Raw genomic sequence first — 25,946 nt, 5'->3', positions numbered from 1 at the left:
GAGATCATTTGCGTAGACACCGTCCGCTCGAAAGATATAAGGCGTGATCAAAAGGTTTCCGTTTGAGGGCGTTGCTGGGGCGGACATGCAACGTAGCGCGACTCCGATGCGGGTATATTAGCACGGGCGTGCAGGCAAAGGAATTAGTGTAGCAGTCGTGTCGTGGCGAGGTGAGTGCTTTAAACGCGGCCACGTGAACTGTGGTGATGTTGTTACCAAACGCGTCCAAACAGGACCAACGTGCTATTATTCTGTTCTTGACTGCCGAAGGACAAACACCGGTGGAAATCCACCTGCGAATAAGGACTGTGTATGTGTCAGCATGTCTGCCGAAAACCACCGTTGTGGAATGGTTCACCATGTTCCGTGCGGGTCGCGTTTCTCCACAAGATGCCGGTCGATCTGGAAGCCCAGCCTCATCCATCACGCACAAAAACAAGCAGGCGGTGGATGAGGCCTATAGTCCTGACCTCTCCCCATGTGATTATCACGTCTTCGGTCTCCTTAAAAAGGCGTTGATTTGTCGACGCTTCCTGTCGGACAAGGAAGTGAAGCGGGTGGTTACGGACGTCTTCACGCAGGAGTACACGGTGTTTTACCACACGGGGATCTTCAACCTGGTGCGTCGGTGGGATAATTGCCTCAATGCTCACTTTGCCTGATTGACATCCCGATTGAAGACTGTATGGCCAACGAACGGAAAATTTTTTGATCCCCTATTATAGAATAAAAGCAGAGAAAAGAAGAGAACGGCTACGTATGCAGGACATCCATCAGGTAATCTACAACAGGTCTCAACACCCTCGACTTCAAGGAACTTTCAATAGGTAGGATGAGGTGGTTAAGTTATTAAGAAAAATATTGGACTCGCCAGTGGAGGTTAATAGAAGTGGAGGGGAAACAAGGTGATTGCAGTTAAATGCCTTTTTAAATTATCTAGAGGAAAGAGGTCAGGACAAATACAGTGCCACAAACCTGCGACAGTTATAAATAGCGATTTAAGGAGGTACGTTGTTAGTTTATAGTGGTTCTTAGACCGAACGCTAAAAGACATTACAGTCTATAATCGAATATTTACCACATACCACAGAGAGATCTGCTGTTCACATTTTGAAAGTACCAGTAATACTTAATAACCAGAACGTAGTGAAGTCTCCTTAACTATTACATATGAAATCCTACAACCTGTTTTCCAGTCATTGACCGGGTCAGGGATGTAATGAATGAAGCAGATATAGGCTGATAGTACAAGGGGATCGCCACTCCCAAAGTGGTATATTAATGACTGATAGATGCAATGAAATGAGAATGGAGAGTGTTGCTGGAATGAATGATGACAGGGAAAACCGGAGTACCCGGAGAAAAACCTGTCCCGCCTCCGCTTTGTCCAGCACAAATCTCATATGGACAGACCGGGATTTGAACCACGGTATCCAGCGGTGAGAGGCCGACGCGCTGCCGTCTGAGCCACGGCGGCTCTAACTATTACGTACATGAATGTAATATAATTAATTCATACTTACTGTGATTTTTATAGTAATTAAATTATTACGGAAACCTTTTGATTATCGGGGAAATAAACTTACCTGGCTGCTTGAATCTGAAATATGTAGACCCCTGCAGTTCCACCCTGTTTGTAGCTACAGTATCTAACCGTATTTAGAACGGAGACAGCGAAGTGACAGTCTTGTCACACCACGATGAAGACAATTTTCTACAACTGATATACTAATATATACTCAATGGAAAAACATTTGGTGGAATTCAAATTTTAAATTTGGTGGCCTCTTTAGAAGACATCAGGACTGAGGAGGATAAAATGTTACCACCATAACAAAAATGTAAATTTAAGAAAAGAAAAATGCCTTGATAACATTAAAAATTTATTCAATATAATAATTACAAACAGCTTCGAGTCATGGTCCTTCATTTCATTGGAGAATTTTATAGTTAATTTCAAAATGTTAATTATATTAATAGACACGTCAGTTTGATACACGTTCAAATAGCATAAATTTACAAATGTTCACACTGTTAAACAGAGGAGTCTTCGAGAAAATATGTAATGTGCTGAAGGAGATTGTTTACGGTGAGCAAGGACTACAACATAAATTAATAATTAATAAATTAAAACACGAAGACCGAGTAATTGACACTTTTGTCAGTACAAGACGATGATTATATAAACTAGTTTTGAACAACGTCAAATCTGTATTAAGGAGCCATGCTGAGGCTCAGGAACAGGGTGAATGGGTGGTGTTTTTAACTTATGGTCTAAGAACTATTCTCTACGAATTTTTATTTAAAGATTTTTACTACACTCGCTTATATTATTAAAATGCCTTTGCTGTAAATCTTCAAGACTTTCCGCAAACACTCATGTGCCATCTGCAAGTCTTAAGTTGTTGACTGTTATCAAATCACAAATATTACTTGCTCTTCAGCATCAGTAGAGACGGAGAACAGCATAAACTGGAAACATGTAGGAAAGCTCTGGAAAAGAGAGGATTTCGGGTTTGCAGAAACAACAGAGAATGTCTTAGTTTTATGACAGTAAAGGAGTGCAAGTCCTGGTGGAAAATGGTGAATACGTTCAAATACCTAGCATCCAATAACACCTCAGATGGCAACTAGGTATCAAATATCGCGTGCAGAATAAGTGCTGGAAAGATTAACTGACATACAGATGTCACTAGTGTTTTTCGATAGAAGAACAAGTGAAAAAATGGAAAAGGAAGGTCTATAAATCAGTTGAGAGACCTACAATGGTGTATGGCATGGGCGAATAAGGGAGCGGAAACTGGAAGCGCCAGAGTTGGAAATGCTGAGATAATGTGTGGTGTCGGCGGGATAGACAAGATCAGAAACGCGAAAATACAGATAAGTAACAAGGTAGGAGAAATTTCTAGAAATATCCTTAATAAAAGTCTGACATGCTTTTTTATAGTAAAAGGGTTGTCGGTATGAATGTCAAGGGTTCCAGAGGACATAACGTGGCGTAACTCGGTTATTCCGATCAAACCGACAGCCGAAATATTACTAGGTTGCCGACCGAAAGAGGTTGAATTGAAAAATTAAAGCAATATATCTTCGTGCTGAAGGCTTTGTTCTTTGAATAGCTTCGACTACAATAAGACATTGACATAATAACAGCTAATATATGTGCATTTGACTTTTTATATATTGCCGCGCTGAGTGGCTCAGACGGTTGAGGTGCTGGCCTTCTGGCCCCAACTTGGCAGGTTCAATCCTTGCTCAGCCAGGTGGTATCTGAGGGTACTTAAATACGTCAACCTCGTGTCAGTAGATTTACTGGCACGTAAAATAACTCCTGTCGGACAAAATTCCGGCACCTCGTCGTCTCCTAAAACCGACAAAACAGAACAAAATAATATCATCATTATTTATTTTTTATAAATTCAATATTATTATCATTACTTATTTAATTTTGTAGGTAGTTATTCTCTTGATTTAAGATTAGCCGACGTGGATGCTGGTGGGTCTCGGAAAACCTGCGTCATTGAGACAGTGTCTCGGTTGGCTCCGAGGTATCGGAGGCGAATGGAGGAAGATAGGTTACCTAGGAGAATAATGGACTCTGTTATGGAGGGTAAGAGAAGTAGAGGTAGACCAAGACGACGATGGTTAGACTCAGTTTCCGATTTAAAGATAAGAGGTATAGAATTAAATGAGGCCACAGTACTAGTTGCAAATAGAGGATTGTGGCGACGTTTAGTAAATTCACAGAGGCTTGCAGACTGAACGCTGAAAGGCATAACAGTCTATAATGATAATATATGTATGTATTGTTATTCTCTAAATAGTGAAAATACATCCAACTCGAACTTCAGATTCCTTCGAGATGAATATTCTGGAGCTCTCATTATATCAATACAGCAAAATATCTCAAATATATCCCAAATTCAACTTGCTCCTGAGCATCAGTACAGCTCTATCTACATTTTATTAAAATATTACCACTCATAGGGACGATTATATTCCAAGTAAGGTGTTACAGTGTACTTAATCACAGATAGATCGGCTTCTAGACAGTAAAAATAGGCTCGCTTTCCCTTTTTAGTTTTCAAAATACTACAGGATATATCTTCTCAAAAATCTCGTGATATATTCTGCAAAGTCTACAACTCACTTTCAGATGCTTTATTGAGCAGCTGTCTAAAACTTCCCTCTGGGAGGGCAGGAAGCTAACTGCGCTAGGGGTGGTCACCTACACTATCGACAAAGGTGACCGGGATGCTACGTAAGAGGCCACTTGAATGTTAGGTACACACCAAGCAGGAAGGCATCAATTATCGTTCAATACTTGGTTCAGTCAATGAGTAAACGTGTCGTCTATACGAGATGACAGGAGTGACATTTTCTCTTCCCTCTCTTGCTGTATCGACCTTCATTCTCCTCGTCCAACTTCTTCCGGATGGAATCTGAAATATAAAAAAGTTAATCGTGAGAATTTAGAAGAATGAATTAGTATTCCATTAAACTTTTCACTTAATCGACTATAGTAATTACTCCTTTGAGCGAGCACACATCGAGAAAGATGTGAAATGAAAATAATAAAATAATTAATGAGCATATAATAGCAAATATAAGAAAAGAGTGTGATTGGTGTCGCTGTGAAAAGCTTACAATCCTCCCAGTGGGGGAAATGTTTATTCGTTAGCGGCTGCACATTGGACTGAACCTGCCATGAAGTGTGCCTTTGTTCGAAATAATAATAATAATAATAATAATAATAATAATAATAATAATAATAATAATAATAATAATAATAATAATAATAATAATAATAATAATAATAATAATAATAATAATAATTTCGTGTGGTTATTTCTAGCCGGGTGCAGCCCATGTAAGGCAGACCCTCCGATGAGGGTGGGCGGCATCTGCCATGTGTAGGCAACTGCGTGTTAATGTGGTGGAGGATAGTGTTATGTATGGTGTGTGAGTTGCAGGGATGTTGGGGACAGCACAAACACCCAGCTCCCAAGCCATTGGAATTAACCAATGAAGGTTAAAATCCCAGACCCGGCCGGGAATCGAACCCGGGACCCTCTGAACCTAAGGCCAGTACGCTGGCTATTCAGCCAACGAGTCGGACATAATAATAAAAAAGAAGAAGAAGATGGAGAAGAAGAACTCGGTGGTCACCTACACTATCGACAACGGTGACCGGGCTGCTACGTAAGAGGCCACTTGAATGTTAGGTACACACCAAGCAGAAAGGCTCCACTCATGGGGGCTGACAAGTTTTCAGATAATAAATTCATGCTGCGAGCTAGTGCAAAGCGTCAACTTTCAAGAATGTGAAAGTTGAAATATCGGAAAATATCGTAACTGGACCCCTTATTGCGATGGGAAAGATCGGTTGTTGCACATCATATCTCAGGGTCGAATTTGACGGTCGGCCTGGACTTAGAAGGTGCAGAACATCGTGGCTGGACAAATCTACTGACATGAATTTCTTGCTTTCATTCACCCCTAAACGGGGAGACATATCACTGTTAATAAAAAATATGGATTTATTTTTCTTTGCAGTGTGTGCATTCCTGCTTTATCTAGCGAAAATTCAGTTATTCCTGCTTCTTCAAAAGATGAGTTTATTAATGTTCATGTTCATGGCTGTCAGGTCAGGGTGAGTCAGAAATACGGCTCTTGTGATCTACCACTGATCCAAAGGGGGATATGGAAGGTAACGATAAAGTAACGATATATTTAACGATTTGAGAGGATGTACAAGTAGGCAACCGTCCTCTATTAACCAACAATAGGAGGAAGAATGGAAGAAGTCCAATACTTCGAAGAAACATACCGGTAAAAGAAGGGAAGACGGGCGTAAATATGAAAGATTCCTTAAGCTACGCAAACCTAACACCGTTGGTGTCAGAGAAGAAGGTGACTTGACAAATGGAGGTCAGGTAGGAAAGGTGAAGGCGAGGAGCCTGACAAAAGTAAGCGGAATTAATGCCGGACTCAGGTAGGGTACCAGTGGTCACCAACCCACGCTGCCAAGATAATCAATTAACAATAAATCAACATTTATTTCGGGCGGACATCCAAGTGGCAGAATCCATATCTGTTGTTCTCCTAGCCTTTTCTTAAATGATTGCAAAGAATTCAGAAATTTATTGAACAAATCCGTTGGTAAATTATTCTAATCCCTAACTCCCCTACCTATAAACGAATATTTGCCCCAATTTTGTCTCTTGAATTCCCACTTTGTCCTCATAATTTGATCTTTCCTACTTTTAAAAACACCACTCAAATGTATTCGTCTACTAATGACATTCCACGCCATCTCTCCACTAACAGGTTGGACCATACGACTTAGTTGAGCAGCTCCACTTTTCTCCAAGTCTTCCCAGCCCAAACCTTGCAATATTTTTGTAACGCTACTCTTTGGTCATAAATTCCCCGAAACAAATTGAGCGGCTTTTCTTTGGACTTTTTTCCAGTTCTCGAATCAAATAATCTTGGTGAGGGTCCCATATACTGGAACCATCCTCTACTGTATTTGGGGTCTTACCAGATATTTATATGCTCTCTCGTTTTACACCTTTACTACAACCCCTAGATACCCACATAATGATGTGAAGAGGTCTGTACCCTTTATTTACAACCCCCTTTTATGTGATTACACCAAAGATCTTTCCTTTAACACCTAGGTACTTACAGTGATCCCTATAAGGAATTTTCATCCCATCAAAGCAGTAATTAAAACTGAGAGGACTTTTTCCATTAGTGAAACTCACAACCTGACCTTCAACCCCGGCTTACTTTTAGTTGCCTTTTACAACAGTCGGGGAATACTATGGGTGTATTCTGCCGCCATCCGCTCCAACAGGGATTATCGGAAGACAAACGTGAAGAGACTGCCACAAGTAAGTGGAATCAAAGGCAGACTCAACAAGAAGCCCTGTGGTCACTGATCCATGTCCTATGTTGAGAGACTCCTTTCCGTCGTCTATTACGAAAAGCGGTGGCTTATTATTATTATTATACAACTTCGACTTTTTTTTATAGAAGATAATGAAAACTTTTAATCCGTGAATGAAGTAGCGATTGAAATTGCTGGCTTGTATAAATTGGAATTTTACCTAACGTAAGTCACCTGAAACTGTACACAACAGATTGAAGCAGAATACATTGTTCTACTTACCTGCCACCGTTTTCTTGCCGATCGCCGTGAGACTTTCGTAGAGTTCCTTAATTGGGTTCGCTTGTGGTAACAGCCCATGAGCCCAGATAAGCATCATGCGGAATCCATGCTCTTTGTAACTGGACGGACCTGTAATGGCAAACGTTTTATCCGTAAATATTGTAGAGAAGTTAACAGGATTTTATTATTTTGAATGTAAGATTGTTTTGAGATTACCATGGCAAAATGTGTTCACATTTATGAAGTAATTGAGTAAAAGCCTAATCAAATTGCTTGCAAAGAATACTTTGTTTGAAATGTGTACTTGCAACTTTGTTTTACAACATTTATACTCGTAATTTACTGCTGGCCTTTGGTCACAGGAGTTCCAGGTTCGATTCACGGCGGGGTCGGGAATTTTAACCATAATTGGTTAATTTGGCTGACACAGGGGCAGGGTGTATGTTTCGTCTTCATCATCATTTCTTCATAAAATTGTAATCGTTACATTCTAATAATTGATAGACATAAAATTGACTACTAATACTACTATTAATAGTTTTCATTCCCTTCGTGGAGGGACGATAACGCCGTCTCTCAGTCCAAGGAGATTTTCTGAGAAGATGAGGTGGTTGGCGGCTGTGACCTATACTAGGAACTGTTCCGGTATTCGCCTTAGTGCAGGAGAATGGAAAACTTCAGAAAACCATTCTCAGGACAGCCGACGGTAGGGACCACCCCATCACCGTCCCCCGAATGCCGAGGCACAAAGCCATGTTAGAGCCGTGGTCGGAGTGCAGAGACGTCGAACCACGGAGCAGCCGTGGTCTCCTCTAGGCCGATGCCCACTCTTCAACTGCCGACCATAGAATGGAAGCAGAAAAAGTTATAATGAAGAAAACATTTTCAGTTCTACTACGTCGGAACCAGTAGCTTCACCAGTGATGGATGAGGTACTTTCTCACCTCACCTCTCAAAAACTTCGAATGACATAAGATTTATCCTACAATATCATCACTGCTGGGGATTTTATTAAAATTAAACAAATATATTCCTACGCGTTCCCCTTTAGGACGCCTTTTCGGCAAATACAAATATGAACTTTCATCTAAGAGGTCAGGGCTTAACGATGGGAATTTCGAGAACCAATTATTTTGTCAAGTTCATGAAAAATGATTTGAAATACTAAAAGTCACTAACTAAGAAATTATGTCGACAATTCGTTTGAGATTTGCAAGACTGATATTATTATTATTATTATTATTATTATTATTATTATTATTATTATTATTATTATTATTATTATTATTATTATTATTATTATATATTTACAATTTGCTTTACGTCGCATCGATACAGATAGGTCTTAATGATGATGATAGGACAGGAAAGAGCTAAGAGTGGGAAAGAATCAGCCGTGGTCTTAATTAAGGTACAGCCCAGTATTTGCCTAGTGTAAAAATGGGAAACCCCGGAAAACAATCTTCAGGGCTGCCGTCAGTGGGGTTCGAACCCGCCAGTCCCAATTAGTGATGATAACCACATAACACTTAATGTATATATTTTAAAAGAAAACACACAAAATGAAGTAATATCTTTTCCTTTGCAAGCATTAGTATTTAAAGCCGTTTTAAACAGTCCTGCTGACTTGATACAGGCGATAAAATTAAAATTAAAAACGACCTCTGTCGTCAGTCATAATAAGAGTTTTTGTTTTTAGGTCCCACTAAATATTTTGATACAGGGCGAGTTGGCCGTGCGCGTAGAGGCGCGGGGCTGTGAGCTTGCATCCGGGAGATAGTAGGTTCGAATCCCACTATCGGCAGCCCTGAAGATGGTTTTCCGTGGTTTCCCATTTTCACACCAGGCAAATGCTGGGGCTGTACCTTAATGAAGGCCACGGCCGCTTCCTTCCAACTCCTAGGCCTTTTCTATCCCATTGTCGCCATAAGACCTATCTGTGTCGGTGCGACGTAAAGCCCCTAGCAAAAAAAAATTAAAAAAAATATTTTTATGGTTTTTGGATACTCTGAGGTACAGGAATTTTATCCCGCGGGAGTTCATTTACGCGCCAGTAAATCTACTGACACGGGTTTGGCGTATTTGAGCACATTTAAATACCACCGGACTGAGGCAGGATCGAACCTGCCAACTTGAGGTCAGAACGCCAGCGCCTCAACTGTCTTAGCCACTCGGCCCGGTTCAAAATAATTTAATCCAAAACCGGTTTTCGGAATCTTCGTTTAGTCATTCATATCATTGTAAGGTACGTTTTTACTGCCGTACATTAATTAGGTTTGAAAATATCTGTTATGTCTTATTCATTTTTTAATCTTGATGACATCACAACTCTCCTCTACATTTCAAAATCAAGACGAAACAATTATACGAATTTCAATATTTTAATTTCAATGTTCCGCTGATGATGAAACCAAGATTTCAAAAACCGGTTATGGATTAAATGAATTTAATTTTACTTTATTTTATTTTAATTTTAGTAAGTTTTTCCATATCTGAGGTTGTTGGACTCATTGAATGATTATGACAATAAAAACCTTTTACGTTGGCAATAAGGCCACAGTGAGGATTGACACTAGATGTTTTTTTTACGCCTAATACGTCAATCATTTCGTTCTAGTGCTGAGTCCCACAGTAGAAATGTGGTCGCAGGGGAGCGCAGTCCAGACTTCATTCAATTATATGAAAAGTATAAAAATTAGCAAATATACCGAATAATAACCTACTTGAAAAGATGGAGCTCCATACTGTCTAACAAAAATCCTTTCGAAATCACATAAAAAGTGTGAGCAGCGCACGCACCCACCAATAGGTTAACAGAAAATGAAATGAGTGTGATATGAGAATTAGCAGATCAAGTCGGTAGAAGCGTAAGAGGACTGAATGACAGGTATAGAATACGAAGTTGGTTATAATAATAATAATAATAATAATAATAATAATAATAATAATAATAATAATAATAATAATAATAATAATAATAATAATGTAGCATTGCAGGTCTTCTTTGGTATTTCTAAACCAGGGAATTTTGGTTTTGGTGCTTGAATCAAAAAAGTGAAAGATCTCTTTAGTTAACTTTCTTCCGTCCATTCTTTCCAGATGACCGTAAAATCGTTTATTATTATTATTATTATTATTATTATTATTATTATTATTATTATTATTATTATTATTATTATTATTATTATTATTATTATTATTATTATTAATTCTTCTTCGGTGAAAATTCAACGCATAAGCATTTGGTTGAGAAGGTCCCTTGGTCGATTCCATGTTTGTCCCGATACTCTTCTTCCTACACACACTACACACCACACTACCAGCCAGCAAAGAAATGTTTAATACTGCACACATTCCTCCACGTAGGGTTGACGTCAAGAAGGATATCCGGTTGTAGAACAGGACCAAGTTCATATGTGTGACAATTAGCAGCCGCGACCCCATTAGGGTGTGTTAAAATCAGCGAAGGGAAGGGGAAGATTTCTATTGACTGTATAACTGATTCAATTATTTTAAAGATGGAAGCCGTGGATTTTATTGCCGACTTAGTTAATATAACTTTAAAACAGCTGCCCGCACACCAGTGACAGAGCATTGCACCACCCCGCACTCTTTGTTGGACTAGTGGAGCACTTCATTATGATTCCTAACTTTCAAGTATTTAGAATGTAAAATCACAAATGTTTCTACAATTCTAAACGATTTTCACCAATTTAAAGCCAATTTGATTTGATAGAATTTGATGATGTTCAATCAAGAACGAAATATGCCAGTATTTGCTCAATAGCATGTTCTTCTACAGGTATGTGATAGTGTTTAGGTGTTATATTTGGCGTTCGAAAAACTGGAACTTTTTTTTACAAGTTGCTTTACGTCGCACCGACACAGATATGTCTCATGGCGACGATGGGAAAGGAACGGGCTAGGAGTGGGAAGGAAGCAGCCGTGGCTTTAATTAAGGTACCGCCCCAGTATTTGCCTGGTGTGAAAATGGGAAACCACGGAAAAATATCTTCAGGTCTGCCGACAGTGGGGTTCGAACCCTCTATCTCCCGAATACTGGATACTGGCCGCACTTAATAGACTGCAGCTATCGAGCTCGGTAACTGAAAAGTTTAAAGCTACAGTGACGCATTTTAGTAATGTTATAATCAGAGACCTATCTCCATGACAATGGAAGACGATATCTTTCTTCAATGGCTATGTGCTCTAGTAGAGGTAATAAGGAATTGTTCACGCTACCTGTGTACTGGTGTTCAATAGCTTTGATCTGTTCTTCCGTAAAAGCCCAGTGGTGAGCAAGTCTTTTCCATTCTCCAGGACTCAGCTGCTTGTAGGCCAATTTCCACAGCAGATCTCTCAGCCGCTCATTGTTCGCATGCCCATCGCAACTGGATCGCCACGTCGTGTTGGGTCTAACGCTGGGCTCCAGGTCGCAATCCTGAAACATTGGTATAGGTACATCATTATACAACTATCCCTATCCTATCTGTCTATCTACATGATTTCATTCCTCACCTAAAAGGTGAGTGGCTCATCTAGTGCTAACCCTCTCTAGTCAATAGGTAAACTGAAATGCTCGCCGGCAGGTGCACTTAAAACCTGGGAGTACAGCACCTTAGCAAAACCCTACTCTAGACTTTCACCTGTATATTAGTGTAATTTTATTAGTATTCTTTTTTTTTTATTATTATTATTATTATTATTATTATTATTATTATTATTATTATTATTATTATTATTATTATTATTATTATTATTATTATTATTATTTGTCTATTGAAATGTTCAAACATATGCTATGTGTATTGTACCCGGATGAGATAGGCCCTAGTTATCATGATTTCTTGATTATAATATAAATACAGATATATGTGAATGATAAATTACGTACAGTGTCAGTTTTGTGTGGACGGAAGAATTTCAATATAGTCAGACATATCGCGACAATCCGTCGCCACAGTTAAGCTTGTCATTTTTGGGAGAATGTTTCTTGGTCAGAAGCTAAGAGGATTAAATCTAGAGCTCACAACAACAGAAGTAATGACTACAAGGAAGTGAAAGAGTATTTATTTCTGAACAAGGGCGAGGCCAGCTGCATCACCGATACCGAGAATATGACGTACTAGTATTTCCAACGCCTCGAGGCATTTGGTGTTGTCAAGTTGCAACGAAGAGATTTTAAACTAACCGATGCGGTGTTGACCAATGGCAAAATTTATCAGAGTCTCACAGATAAACCAACATAAGAGAAACTCAGAGTGAACTCCATTTAGCTTCTCCGATAACAATAATTAAATTATTCCAACCACAGAATTGAATAGAGGGGATTTTTGTGATATCATTCCCATGTTGATTAATTGTAATTGTAATAAATTAAAGTAATGAATTCTTGGAAATGACCCACGCTATCTCGCCATTCGTCAAGATGTGCACGCCATTAGGGACGCCGACTTATCGCGCGAAAGGTGGAGGACAGGAATTAAGTGATATTTTCATGATCACCGAACGATATGAGTTCAGAATACATCACATGAATGTGTATCGCCAGTTTATTAAGTGGGATAAATTACGAGATCCAAATCCACTTGCATATGCCGATTTAGGATAACCAACCCCCCTCCCTATGAGATGACCACGGATGACCCCGGCGGGAAATCATATCGTCCATAAATAACCAGCAGTGGGACCTCACATCACCCATTTGTTACCAGTCACCAGTTGTGACCAGTCGAGCTTCACATCAACCAGTCGTTTGAAATAATTTGTTACGCTGACACGGTGACTCTGTAACTCAGTACCAGAAAACTCATTATAAATTCTGTTAGAGTGAAAGTACGTTAGTAGTCATGAAGGTGAAGACGAACAGTGATAATTATTCAGTATATCGAGTGTAAATTATCAGTATCACTGTATGTGAAATTAATACATTTCTCAAAATTTCATGTGTTGGAATTTAAAGGATCGACAGGAACGCCGATAATACTTTTGAAGGCAGTGTTCAGAGCCTGAAATAAATATTTCATGATAGACGGTGTAACTATTATTGTAGCAGGGAACTGTAGGAGCGAGGCGATCACAAGACGGCATCGTATACTTCAGGAAGTGCGGAATGAAGAACGCGATACCCGCCGGTTCGAATGAAACGACACTTCGTCGCAATGTGTCACGACGTGTGATTCGGGCTCAAGAAAGAATAATTGTGCAAATGTAATGGGTCTAGAGGCACCTATAAGTATTTTTTGTATAAATTAATGTAAATTCTGTATGTAACGTATTAATCATGGGTAGTCACCCAGAAGTGTTTTATTGTGTTAAATTTATAAAGTGCGATATGATGGACGAGTAAATTACCATGGGGCCAGGAGGCTTCTCATCCGCTACGAGACAATGGAATTCTACATAGGAATGAGTACACAAATTTAATATTTGGGGATGTTATCGCGACTAAACTGGGTCCAGTGTAGATTAATTATGGTTACTTAACATGGTCCGCCTCCCGAATCCATGATTTTAATTTTTTTTGTTAGACGGACGAACTAATTTATATTAACGTAATAATGGGTTAGATTAATTAATTTGAGTATTTGTTTGTTGTATATAATGTAAATATGGGGTATATTTCTTCCAATTAATGCATGCTGTTTGTAATACTTTGATTTAAGTTCATTTCAAGTGTTAAATTCCTTTTTTCGTCGCCATAAGACCTATCTGTGTCGGTGCGACGTAAAGCCCCCTAGCAAAAAAAAAAGTTCCTTTTTGTGCTAACCCATTTATTTGATTTCAATCACTGCGGTGATTATTTGTATTTTAGTTAGGAATATTTTCTACCAGACAGCCAGATTATGAAAGTGCCAGAGTATGTAAAATTTGTTTTACGTACGGAAGGTCATAAAAATAATAATAATAATAATAATAATGTTCTATCTGCTTTGGGCGTTCGTAAGTTATATATAATAATAATAATGCTCGGTGTGTTTGCGAGAAAGAAATAATAATAATGTTTGTGAGTTGGCGAAGGACAGTAAATTAATAATAATAATAATAATAATAATAATAATAATAATATTTTGTGCGTTTGCAAGTTAAAGTATAATAATAATAATAATAATAATAATAATAATAATAATAATGACAGTGCTTCGTGAGTTAGCTAGTGCAAATAATAATCAATGTGGAGATGACATGTAGCGTTAAAGAATTTAATTCGCGTAGTCAGTTTGATTTTACATAAATTGTTGATTTCACGTTTTTGGACTTTATATTAACCATGAAAAATTGTTTAAAAGCGATAGAGGCACGTGAATTAGAATGGTCACGATATGTTAAAAGCCCAGAGTGGTTTGAGCCCATATTTAGAGTCGGAAGCCGGCATGAAATAAAATTGAGCCGTAATGTTTGTAATGATGAAATAGATGAATCTCAAGGCCTAAGATGATATAAAATGCATATTCCGGTGTTATGAGTGGCAGAATCCACGCACCGAGGATTAATTTACGAATTAAATGTTTGAAGAGTTCCAATAAAAGGAAATGGACTTCAAATTGGAAGGAATAGTTTAGCAATCGCCGGCATTGTAGGTATTTGCCCAGCCGCGATGTGCCATAGGTTGTGAGATGTGTCTTGGGAGGACGTGTGTCCCCATATAAATTAACGGCAGTACGAAACTGAAGGTACGGTCCCGAATACCGTGTTGTCCCGACCGACATAAAGCAGATCTTGGTGGTTCATAACGGGATTTAACATATGTGACTAAATTCTAAAGAGTGGAAATTAAAATATCACCTTGCCATTTTTAATAATAATAATAATAATAATAATAATAATAATAATAATAATAATAATCCAAATGAATCTTGTCTTAAATCAATTGCTTAGTGCCAAAGTAGACTGAAATTGTAAAAGCTTATGCATTTAACCATAAATATCGCTAACGGTAGTGTAACACGTGAAATTAAGTTACCATAATAATAATAATAATAATAATAATAATAATAATAATAATAATTGTACCGGGCGGTACACCTCTACACCGTTTATTTAAAAGTTGCGCCAGTTGAAACTCCTCTTCTGGAGGAAGGTTGAACTTTATCTATTCTATTAATTCTCTACTTTCTCAGAAGATGTCACCACGTGGAAAATTTTGAGTTTTTGAACTGTGTCACTTTTGATGTGTTTTTGTTTCGCTTGAAGTAAGAAGTGTGAACTTTCTCTTCTAGAGGACACTACTGAAGATCAACAATAGCGCACCCTAGTGCGGAGTCAAAGAACTATTTTGTTGGAGTAATTTTTATTTCAAAAGTTTGTTTCTTGTTAAATTTCTTTCTGTTATTGTTTAAGTTGGCTGTATACCCCTCTTTTTCCCCTTGTTTTAGATTTATCCAATCCCGAATTTCTTTTAGTAATTTCTGACCAATCTGGGGTATCTTCCCCCAACTTGTATCTGTTGCGGGGTCCTATCCAATAAAAACATTGTGGGCGGGTGTTTTCATTCCCCTAACGCCTAGAAACTTCCGCGAGAGTATTTAAACTGCTGATTTTGGGGTCTCCGGGCCACTTCTGTTCCATCTTTCAGTGTATTAAGTACATAGCAGGAGGCGGGAAGCGCCTCTTTCTTCTTCAGCCGTTCAACACCAGGTAATGGCCTATTAATAACTTCCTTTCTTGCTAGGTCGGCAGTTTAACACTCGCGGCGGGTTCGAAGCATTTCCATCATGTAACCTTCTCCTAAAATGTAATTACTCTTTTCATCTTTTTCTTGTAAAGCTACATATTGGGATAGAGAGTGCTAACCCTCTCGAGCTCCCACTCACATTTGTTTTGAGGTGAACTTATTTTCTCAAACTATTCTTCGTTTATGTAATGTAAAGTGTTCTTCTCTAAGTCACCTCTGTAGTATGGGATTAGCCCTTGCGTTAGTGGCCCAGAGCCAGATTAGGTTTTAAAAACAAAGTGTATTAGGAGTGCAAGTTCGCCTCCTCTCAAATTGTTATTTTAGAGGTCATGTAATCAACCTTCTTTTCATATAATAGACCTCCGTAGGTTGGGTATTTTACCCCTGTGAATACGTCCTTAGAGGACAGCTTGAAGGTAGAGTTTGGTGTGGCCTTGTGATAGGCTTACAATTTTGAGAGCGGATCGCTCTTTGAAATTTGTTTCTGTATGCCTCGTGCAGGCTTTATGTGTAATGTTTGGAGCCAGTGATCCTGGGCATGAATGGGGTTTTCTGCCCCTTGGCTAAAATTTTTTTTGGAGTAAGGCGGGGCTGAATGCCCAAGAGTTATGAAGTAAGGGCACTGAGCCCGAATCCAGTAATATTGTACCTACATTTTTGCTACTCTGTACCTGTTATGATTGTTATCTCTTGTTTTTGAAAAGAAAATATAACCTAGTTAAATTTTAAATTAATTTTACATTGCACGTTAATTTCGTAGCTTGAAACCCATTCACACCCGCACCTTCTTTCACCTCTACCTACCACGGATATGTCCGTAACAAGTGGTAGCAGAGCGTGGTTGAATGGGTCTCAATTTAGCCCCTTTTGACGGCTAAACATTGCTTTAATTCGAACTCTAACAATTTTCTCAGTTGCTGGAATTTTTTGAGTTTTTTTTTTAATTGTTCTGTCATCATGTCCGGCCCTCGCGATGTTCTCCTCCTTAACTATTTGCGCAAAGAGGAGTTGATATACGAGTTAACTATCAGAAACGTTCAATCTGGAGGCACGGTTGCAATAGACACTAACAAGCTTAGAGAGTCCCTTGATTTGCCCATTTCCATCCCCAATTTGGGAGAGAAAGGAATTGACGACTCTCTTTCCACGATCACGGAGAATATTACTGGGCTAGCTTCCGTAGTTAGTTTTTTTGATGAAAATGATCCGTCTCCTAACCAAATTAAGCGTGTGCAAGGCAGATTATATCACTTTTCAAATAGAGTTAATGTTCTGTTGTCTCTGAAGGTGAATGACGTTCAGAGGAAGCAAGCTAATACGCTCCTTGAAACTATCTCTGAATTGTCTAGTAAAGTCACTCAATTGTTAACTGGGGAAGTTCCTCCCAAATCTGATCAGCCCACCATAGTGAATGTAAGTAGTGAGGAAGAACCTGCTAAGGGAGAAGGCAATAGGATAACCGTTGCTGCTCAAACTATCTCTGCCCCATTGGACAACGTGTCTGAACGCCGCACATCGTTGAACCATGTACGTGCTGAATTAACTTCCTTGCCATTGAAACCTTTACCTACTATGTCGCCCGGGTTTAGCAGCTTGCCTCATCCATTGGCAATGTTGCTCAGAGGTATATCCAAGTTTTCCGTTAATACCACCAGTGACGTAATTTCATTTTTAAGATTTCTAGTGGAATTTCAGGATCATGCCCTTGTGTTTTCTCTTTCCCCATGTCAAATTTTGCAAATTATCTATCCTTATGCTATTGGGGTTCTCTCAGATAAAATAGTAAGAGCCATAGCTGAACAGTCATCTATCGAAGATTTCCATGCACATCTGCTTGCAAATTTTATTCCTGCCCGCGCGAGGTCATCTCTTATTCAGAAATACTATTATCGGGTACAGCGCTTGGATGAAAACCTGGCAGACTTCATCCAAGATATTAAGTTTTATACTAGGGTGTTTGCTCTCCACTTCCCTGAGGATCAGATCGTGCAAGCTATTATCGAAGGGATTTCACCACCCTACAGGTCATATTTGTGTTTCGCGGCGTGCCCGCAAACCTTCTCTGAACTGGAAGCATTAGCCGTCTCTGCGGAAGGAGTTAGGTATGCCGATTCCTTGCGTGTGGCAAAAGAACCCCCGCCTTCTTTTAGTAATACTCGGCTTCCACCTCGCCGATCAGTCACCCCTCGTAAATGTTATGCTTGCGGGTCGCCTGACCATCTGCGCAATAAGTGTCCTCTGATCAAGTCTAGTAGGGCAAATAATGGAGCTGGTTCATCACAAGGCTGTTTTAAGTGTGGGGCCTTCTCACATATCGCCAAAAATTGCCCAAACTCAAATAGCACCCCCTCCTGCTCAACTTCTGGTGCAAATTCCACCTATGCCAATAATAAAAAGTGACTAGTGGCATCGGCTGAGTCGACTAATCCATCTTCCCGAGACTCAGCCCCTAGTAAACAGGTTGTAAATGCAGAGAACAATCAGCCTTCAAATTCATCTTTTGAATGCCCTAAAGAATGTCTTAGGATTGCGGCGGATACCCCCGCACCTGTTCCTTTTCTTAAGATTGAGTTAAATAACGAGCCTATAACAGCTCTCTTAGATTCAGGCAGTGTTTGTTCGATTATTTCGGCTGAATGGTATTCTAAATTGAAATCTGTTTGTAAACTACCTGACCATGTCTCAGCTCTTATTCAATATGTTTCGGCTAATTCATCGCCATTAGAAATTCTAGGTTCCGTACTGGTCAAAATTCGTATTTTTAAATTTACATGGAAAATCAAACTGTTTGTGGCTAAGCACTTGTCTTGCCCCATCATATTGGGAGCGGACTTCATTTCTCACACTGGTCTTGTGCTCGATCTCCAGAGTAGGTTGTGCACATTCAAATTTGCGTCCAATTGTAGAATTCCCTTGTTAAAGTGTAATTCTGTATCATGTTCATCTATTTCGCCTACCCAGGATGAGATGTTGTTAGACCTTAGACATCTACCTGAGGAGCAGGCTGATAGTATTCGGAAACTGTGTCAGTCGTTTCCCGAGGTGTTCTCTGATACTCTTGGTGTTACTGACCTTATTGAATACAAAATTGAGGTCACGGATTCGATTCCTGTCCGTTTTCCACCGTATAGGCTATCTCCACCTAAAATGAAGGCTCTGAAAGAAATCATCGATCAGATGTTGAAGGATGGTATTATTAGGCCCTCTAAGTCAGCGTATTCTTCGCCTATTTTTCTAGTCCCGAAACCCCAAGGAGGCTTCAGGCCTGTCATTGATTACAGGGCTCTCAATCGGAAGGTGGTGTTGCAATCTGTGCCCCTTCCCGACCTTCATTCTTGCTTTTCATGGTTTCGTAAGGCCAAGTTCTTCACCATCTTGGACTTGAATCAGGCCTATAATCAAATTCCCCTTGCCGAAGAGTCTAAACATCTTACAGCGTTTGCCACGGACTGGAACTTATACGAATACAACCGCGTGCCTTTCGGGCTCCCCACGGGGGCAGCTGTGCTCACTAGGCTACTAGATAGGGTCTTTTCCGACATCAAATTTGAGTACATATATCACTACTTGGATGATGTCGTCGTATTTTCCGAGACTTTTGAAGAACATCTAGATCATCTGCGAGAAGTTCTGAATCGCCTTCGTAAGGCTGGGTTAACTGTCAAGTTGTCCAAGGTTGCCTTTGCTAAGCCCTCTATGTCATTCCTAGGGCATATTGTGTCACCCGATGGGGTAGCTGTCGATCATTCTAGAACACAGGCCATCCGTGATTTTAAACCTCCTAAGGACATCAAAGGTATCGCTAGATTCATTGGTATGGTGAATTTCTTCAGGAAGTTTATTCCTAACTTCGCTAATAGAGCGGCGCCCTTAAACCTTCTTCGTAGGAAAGGCATCAAATTCGAGTGGGGACCTTCTCAACAAGCCGCTTTCGAAGATCTTAAATTAGCTCTCTGTAATGCCCCTGTACTTGCTATGCCTGATTTCTCGAAGAAATTCATCGTCCAAACGGACGCGTCGTCGTCAGCTGTAGCTGCAGTCCTTCTTCAAGAGACTGAACTAGGGAGGCGTCCCATCGCCTATGCATCTAGGACTCTATCGGCTCAAGAAGCCAAGTATTCCATCTATGAGCTCGAAGGGTTGGCAGTCTTATTCGCCTTAGAAAAGTTCCGTCTCTATCTGGAACATGTCAAATTCGACCTGGAGACAGATAACCAAGCCTTAAGCTGGGTCTTAGGTAGACCGCGTCGTACTGGTCGTATAGCCCGTTGGGCCATCCGTATTTCCGCCTTCCAATTCGATGTCAGGCATATCAGAGGTACCGAAAATGTTGTGGCTGATGGACTCAGCCGTATGTTTTCAAACGAGGTCGAGACCCATGAACCGGTCGACAGTTCATCACCTTCCGAGTCCATACTATCCGAGGTTAATGCCATCCTAACCGATGCTCCCATGCTCTTTAGGGATATCGAGAAATACCAACGTGAAGATCCTACGCTGGCTCCGATAATGGAAACCCTTTCTTCTGGGGAACATGCTGTCCCTTATGTTCTGAGGAATGGTGTTCTATGTTGCCCTTCGAGGCATGATAAGTTGATGAAAGTTGTTGTTCCAGCGGTTCTTGTACCTATGATCTTCAAATACTATCATGAGACCCCATTGGGGGGGCATCTTGGAATCTTTAAAACTCGTGAAAAGATTCGTGAAATGTTCATATGGAAAGGTATGGACGGTGAAATTCGGGAACTCGTAAAAGCTTGTAAATCTTGTTTGATCAGTAAACCCACCATGTCCACTAAAGTAGGCCTTTTGTCTTCTCATCAAGCGTCGCGCCCCATGGAACGCCTGTATATTGATTATGTGGGACCCTTCCCCCAGTCAAAGGGCAATGCCAACAAGTTCATCTTTGTGTGTGTAGTTGGTTTTACAAGATTTTCCTGGTTATTTCCGACTAAGCTGGCTACCGCTCAGTCAACCATTACTTGCTTAAATTCTATTTTTGCTTCTTTTGGTCCGTGTCAATATATTGTATCTGATAATGCTAAGGCGTTCACATCAAATTTATTTCGTAAATTCTGTTTTGACTTGTCCATCTCTCATGTAACTACTTCTGCTTATTACCCTCAACCATCTCTGGCTGAACGGGTTAACCGTAATCTCAGGTCCGCACTCATTGCCTATCATCATGAAGATCCTTCCAGGTGGGACACGTCCCTGCATTGGATAGCTTTTGCTTTGAATTCGGCGGTTCATGAATCTCACAAGTTTACTCCAGCTTCTTTGATGTTCAAGTTTGTTCCCAACTCGCCGCTCTCTAACCTCTGGTCTTTGAATGACATTCTACCCGAGACAATAGATCCGGATAACATTAAAGATCTTTGGAAGAAGGCTAAAGCCAATCTTAAAGTGTCTCATGAAAAGGTTAGGGAAAGGTATGATCGTGGACGGAGACCCACCACTTTGAAGGTAGGTGACCAGGTTATGGTCAAAAATTTTGTTCCCGCGGGCAAGCTTGCCCCCAGATTTCATGGGCCTTGTATCATTCTCGATTTTCTTACGCCGGTTACCTTATTGCTAAGTAATCCAGCCACCGAGAGGATATTTAGAGTTCACCTGTCCCAGGTGAAACCGGTGTAATTTCTGTGTTAACTTGCTTCATATTATTTTGAAAGGATATGAAGGTTATATTTTTTTGAGTTTCACTTTTAAGGCATTCTGCCCCTTCTGTAATATTTTGGTTTTAGATGTAAGCCTTGTGTAAAACCTGCCCCGACCCGTTAAACTGCCATCCTGTTCTTGCCACGGCCATTACCACGCTCCCGTCTCCTGCTCCACCTTACACTGTGGCTTCATAATAGTAAATGCCATGGATATCTACACGCCGCTGGCCCCTCAACCTCTCCACAAGCCTGTACCCTCAAAGAAGATGATAGTCCAACACAATTCTGCCGCCTAGCTTTAATGTTTCAGCGCCCCCGCAGCCGCGCAGCGCCGTGCAGCGACTGGGGAGGGGGATGGGCCCCCTCCTCTCCAGCGAGGACGACATGTGCACGGCGAGCCGGAGCTCTCCTCCCGGCCAAGGCTGATGTGCGGCGCACGACCTGCTACATGCCCGCAGCCTGTATCTGTTCACCGCGTACGCGGCGTACTTCAACACCTCTGCTCCCCTCATAGTGCGGGCGAGCGGTATCTCAGGGTACTTGAGGGGTCCGAGCGGCCTCCGTTGGACGCAAGCTGCAACGGCCGGTCTGGCCATCCGACTCAATCTACATCAACTACATGGACAGTCACCATAAGCAATAACTACACTTGGGAATTCAACAACAATATTTGGTGGACATTGCAAAATTTTTCTTCACCTTTAAGTATTAAAAGTTTATCTTCAGAAATTCAAATTCTACAAACATAAAGACTTTCATTCACCTGCAACAACAACATTTTGAAACTGAATTAAGAAATCTTGTAAATGCTTCTGCTATCTATCTTCGTATCAACATCATTACTTGGACTTTGTTTCAAACTGATTTCATGTGTCACCCCTGGAGGAACTTTTGGGGGGGGGAGGTCTGTACCGGGCGGTACACCTCTACACCGTTTATTTAAAAGTTGCGCCAGTTGAAACTCCTCTTCTGGAGGAAGGTTGAACTTTATCTATTCTATTAATTCTCTACTTTCTCAGAAGATGTCACCACGTGGAAAATTTTGAGTTTTTGAACTGTGTCACTTTTGATGTGTTTTTGTTTCGCTTGAAGTAAGAAGTGTGAACTTTCTCTTCTAGAGGACACTACTGAAGATCAACAATAGCGCACCCTAGTGCGGAGTCAAAGAACTATTTTGTTGGAGTAATTTTTATTTCAAAAGTTTGTTTCTTGTTAAATTTCTTTCTGTTATTGTTTAAGTTGGCTGTATACCCCTCTTTTTCCCCTTGTTTTAGATTTATCCAATCCCGAATTTCTTTTAGTAATTTCTGACCAATCTGGGGTATCTTCCCCCAACTTGTATCTGTTGCGGGGTCCTATCCAATAAAAACATTGTGGGCGGGTGTTTTCATTCCCCTAACGCCTAGAAACTTCCGCGAGAGTATTTAAACTGCTGATTTTGGGGTCTCCGGGCCACTTCTGTTCCATCTTTCAGTGTATTAAGTACATAGCAGGAGGCGGGAAGCGCCTCTTTCTTCTTCAGCCGTTCAACACCAGGTAATGGCCTATTAATAACTTCCTTTCTTGCTAGGTCGGCAGTTTAACACTCGCGGCGGGTTCGAAGCATTTCCATCATGTAACCTTCTCCTAAAATGTAATTACTCTTTTCATCTTTTTCTTGTAAAGCTACATATTGGGATAGAGAGTGCTAACCCTCTCGAGCTCCCACTCACATTTGTTTTGAGGTGAACTTATTTTCTCAAACTATTCTTCGTTTATGTAATGTAAAGTGTTCTTCTCTAAGTCACCTCTGTAGTATGGGATTAGCCCTTGCGTTAGTGGCCCAGAGCCAGATTAGGTTTTAAAAACAAAGTGTATTAGGAGTGCAAGTTCGCCTCCTCTCAAATTGTTATTTTAGAGGTCATGTAATCAACCTTCTTTTCATGTAATAGACCTCCGTAGGTTGGGTATTTTACCCCTGTGAATACGTCCTTAGAGGACAGCTTGAAGGTAGAGTTTGGTGTGGCCTTGTGATAGGCTTACAATTTTGAGAGCGGATCGCTCTTTGAAATTTGTTTCTGTATGCCTCGTGCAGGCTTTATGTGTAATGTTTGGAGCCAGTGATCCTGGGCATGAATGGGGTTTTCTGCCCCTTGGCTAAAATTTTTTTTGGAGTAAGGCGGGGCTGATTGCCCAAGAGTTATGAAGTAAGGGCACTGAGCCCGAATCCAGTAATATTGTACCTACATTTTTGCTACTCTGTACCTGTTATGATTGTTATCTCTTGTTTTTGAAAAGAAAATATAACCTAGTTAAATTTTAAATTAATTTTACATTGCACGTTAATTTCGTAGCTTGAAACCCATTCACACCCGCACCTTCTTTCACCTCTACCTACCACGGATATGTCCGTAACAATAATAATAATAATATGAAGAGGAATAATAAAAGGAAGGATTTATTCGATTAATTTGAGAATAATTATGGTGAGATCAATGTAAAATATGAATCCCATGATGAATAAGTGATGCGATAATGATAATCTCCACTGATGGAAATAATAATAATAATAATAATAATAATAATAATAATGAAAAGTTGAAGAAGCAGAAGATGAAGAACTTGCAATAGTATTTTGAGAGTAATAATTATGATGACGGAAAATTAAGAGATTTTTGGACGATGATTCATTGTTACGATAATAATAATAATAATAATAATAATAATAATAATAATAATAATAATAATAATATTTTATTAGGAAAGTGGTCATAAATTTATGCGGATAAATTACGAGGAAGAACGACTCGTAATTTGAATCGTCGGCAAGGGTTGGCATATATTCATCCCAGATGACAAATGATAATAATCAAATATAGGATTATAATTGAAATTAATGATAATAATAAATTAATTGATGGTAATCAAAGAATATGATAATGGTCAGATAAATAATTATAATTATATTATTTAATAATCATAGGAGGTTATGATAGGGACAGTCGTCATGTGTCGCACTGCTCAGAACCAGATGTTGGGTTTTCACGGGGGAGATTGTTAACGGTAGATACGAAGATAACCCACGGACGGCACATCTCTTTATTGTCAGAGCATAGTAATGAACCTTTCCGTACGTCTTGTCGTATTGACAAGTGTAAATATTGAAATAGGCTTTGAGTTAATGAACTCTACCTGGCGTGTTTGTGAATCTGGAAATAATAGGCTAGAGTTTGTCCGTATTATAAATTCCCGTTTTTTCGAGACGATAACATTTCCTCGGTGGGTGTCCGGCTCACCAGAATGTACATACCGGAAGTGTCTCATGTCCAAACGGAACAAGGAGATGACAGTAAATAGTTACTGTCATGCCTTCGTCTCCGAAAGAAGATCTCCAGCGATGAAACGTCCACTCATACGGATGTGAATTCGACCCCCAGTAACCAATTGGGGCGAATTCACCAAACGTTTTACACTACCAGAGTAGTGAGGTAAATCCAAGTAGTATGTCATTTATTTTTCAGGATGGAAGTGTCCCAATGTAATAATTGTCATCCTGTGTACTTTGCAAAATAAGTGAATAAATTGCTCCTCATTGCAATTTCAATAGGAAACAGTTTCCATATCTTTTTATTGTAGAGTCCAGTATGCCCGTGGAATTTAAGTTGTCACTTCCCAGTCCTATTGCGGAGTCAAAAATTTGTATCTATGAATGATTCGTCCCCCGTTACCTTAATTTGCATGCCCCGTTCATCCCTGTGTTCATTTGATGCGCCGATAAATAATTAGATTTTCTTTATTAAATTTATTTATCTTTTTCGAACTGATCACCCCTGAGATTAATGCTAGTCTGGGACTCAGGAATTGAGCGGTTGCAGTATGTAATTATTTCCATGTGTCTGTCAGTGTGTGTGTGCTGTCAGTGTTTGTTCCAGGAATGTGTCACCTACCCTTTAAACATGTCAGCAGCTGGTGTCCTTAAAACTACTGTTACGGTAGATGAGGCATTCCCGAATGTCATTGATCCGAGTGTATACCAAGACGAAAATAACCCTCGTGTACCTTCACCAACTGCACCTCACCCTCAGCTTACTGAAATGCTATTGAAAAATCTCTGTCTCAGTTCTTGGTAAGTCTACAGTGTTGCCATATCAATTCTGTCTCACTCCTCAGTCACATAGATGAAGTTCGTTCGATAATATCAACCTGTAACATGCATATTATGTGTATTAGTGAAACCTGGTTACCCAATAAAATTAGCTCTACCCTTGTAAATCTAGAAGGATATACTCTCTATCGGCATGATCGCACTGCCAGACGCAGTTGTGGTGTGGCAGTATATTGTAGAGATGATATTAAATGTAGAATAATTATCAAATCATCATCTGGCATCACTCCACAACGGAATATATGTTTGCTGTGACCATAATTAACCGTCAAAAGGTATTGATAGGAGTTG

General features: G+C 39.9%; 1 protein-coding gene across 1 annotated transcript in view; it reads right to left on the bottom strand.

The window, feature by feature from the left end:
* Positions 1–4,163: 4,163 nt before the first annotated feature.
* The window catches only part of LOC136863399 (ankyrin repeat and death domain-containing protein 1A), a 421,997-nt gene continuing 400,214 nt past the window's right edge, over positions 4,164–25,946 (bottom strand). Inside the window, exons 12-14 of the mRNA XM_068226437.1 lie at positions 11,420–11,618; positions 7,178–7,306; positions 4,164–4,442 (exon numbers count right to left, since the gene is read on the bottom strand). Of these exons, the coding sequence (XP_068082538.1) occupies positions 4,354–4,442; positions 7,178–7,306; positions 11,420–11,618 (417 nt within the window). The 3' untranslated portion in view covers positions 4,164–4,353. The remainder of the gene's footprint in view (positions 4,443–7,177; positions 7,307–11,419; positions 11,619–25,946) is intronic.

This window comes from Anabrus simplex, chromosome 1 (genome assembly GCF_040414725.1).
Source record: "Anabrus simplex isolate iqAnaSimp1 chromosome 1, ASM4041472v1, whole genome shotgun sequence".
NCBI classification, from domain to species: domain Eukaryota; kingdom Metazoa; phylum Arthropoda; class Insecta; order Orthoptera; family Tettigoniidae; genus Anabrus; species Anabrus simplex.
Note: the sequence above shows the minus strand (reverse complement) of the source record. Positions and strands in the feature narration are given on the sequence as shown.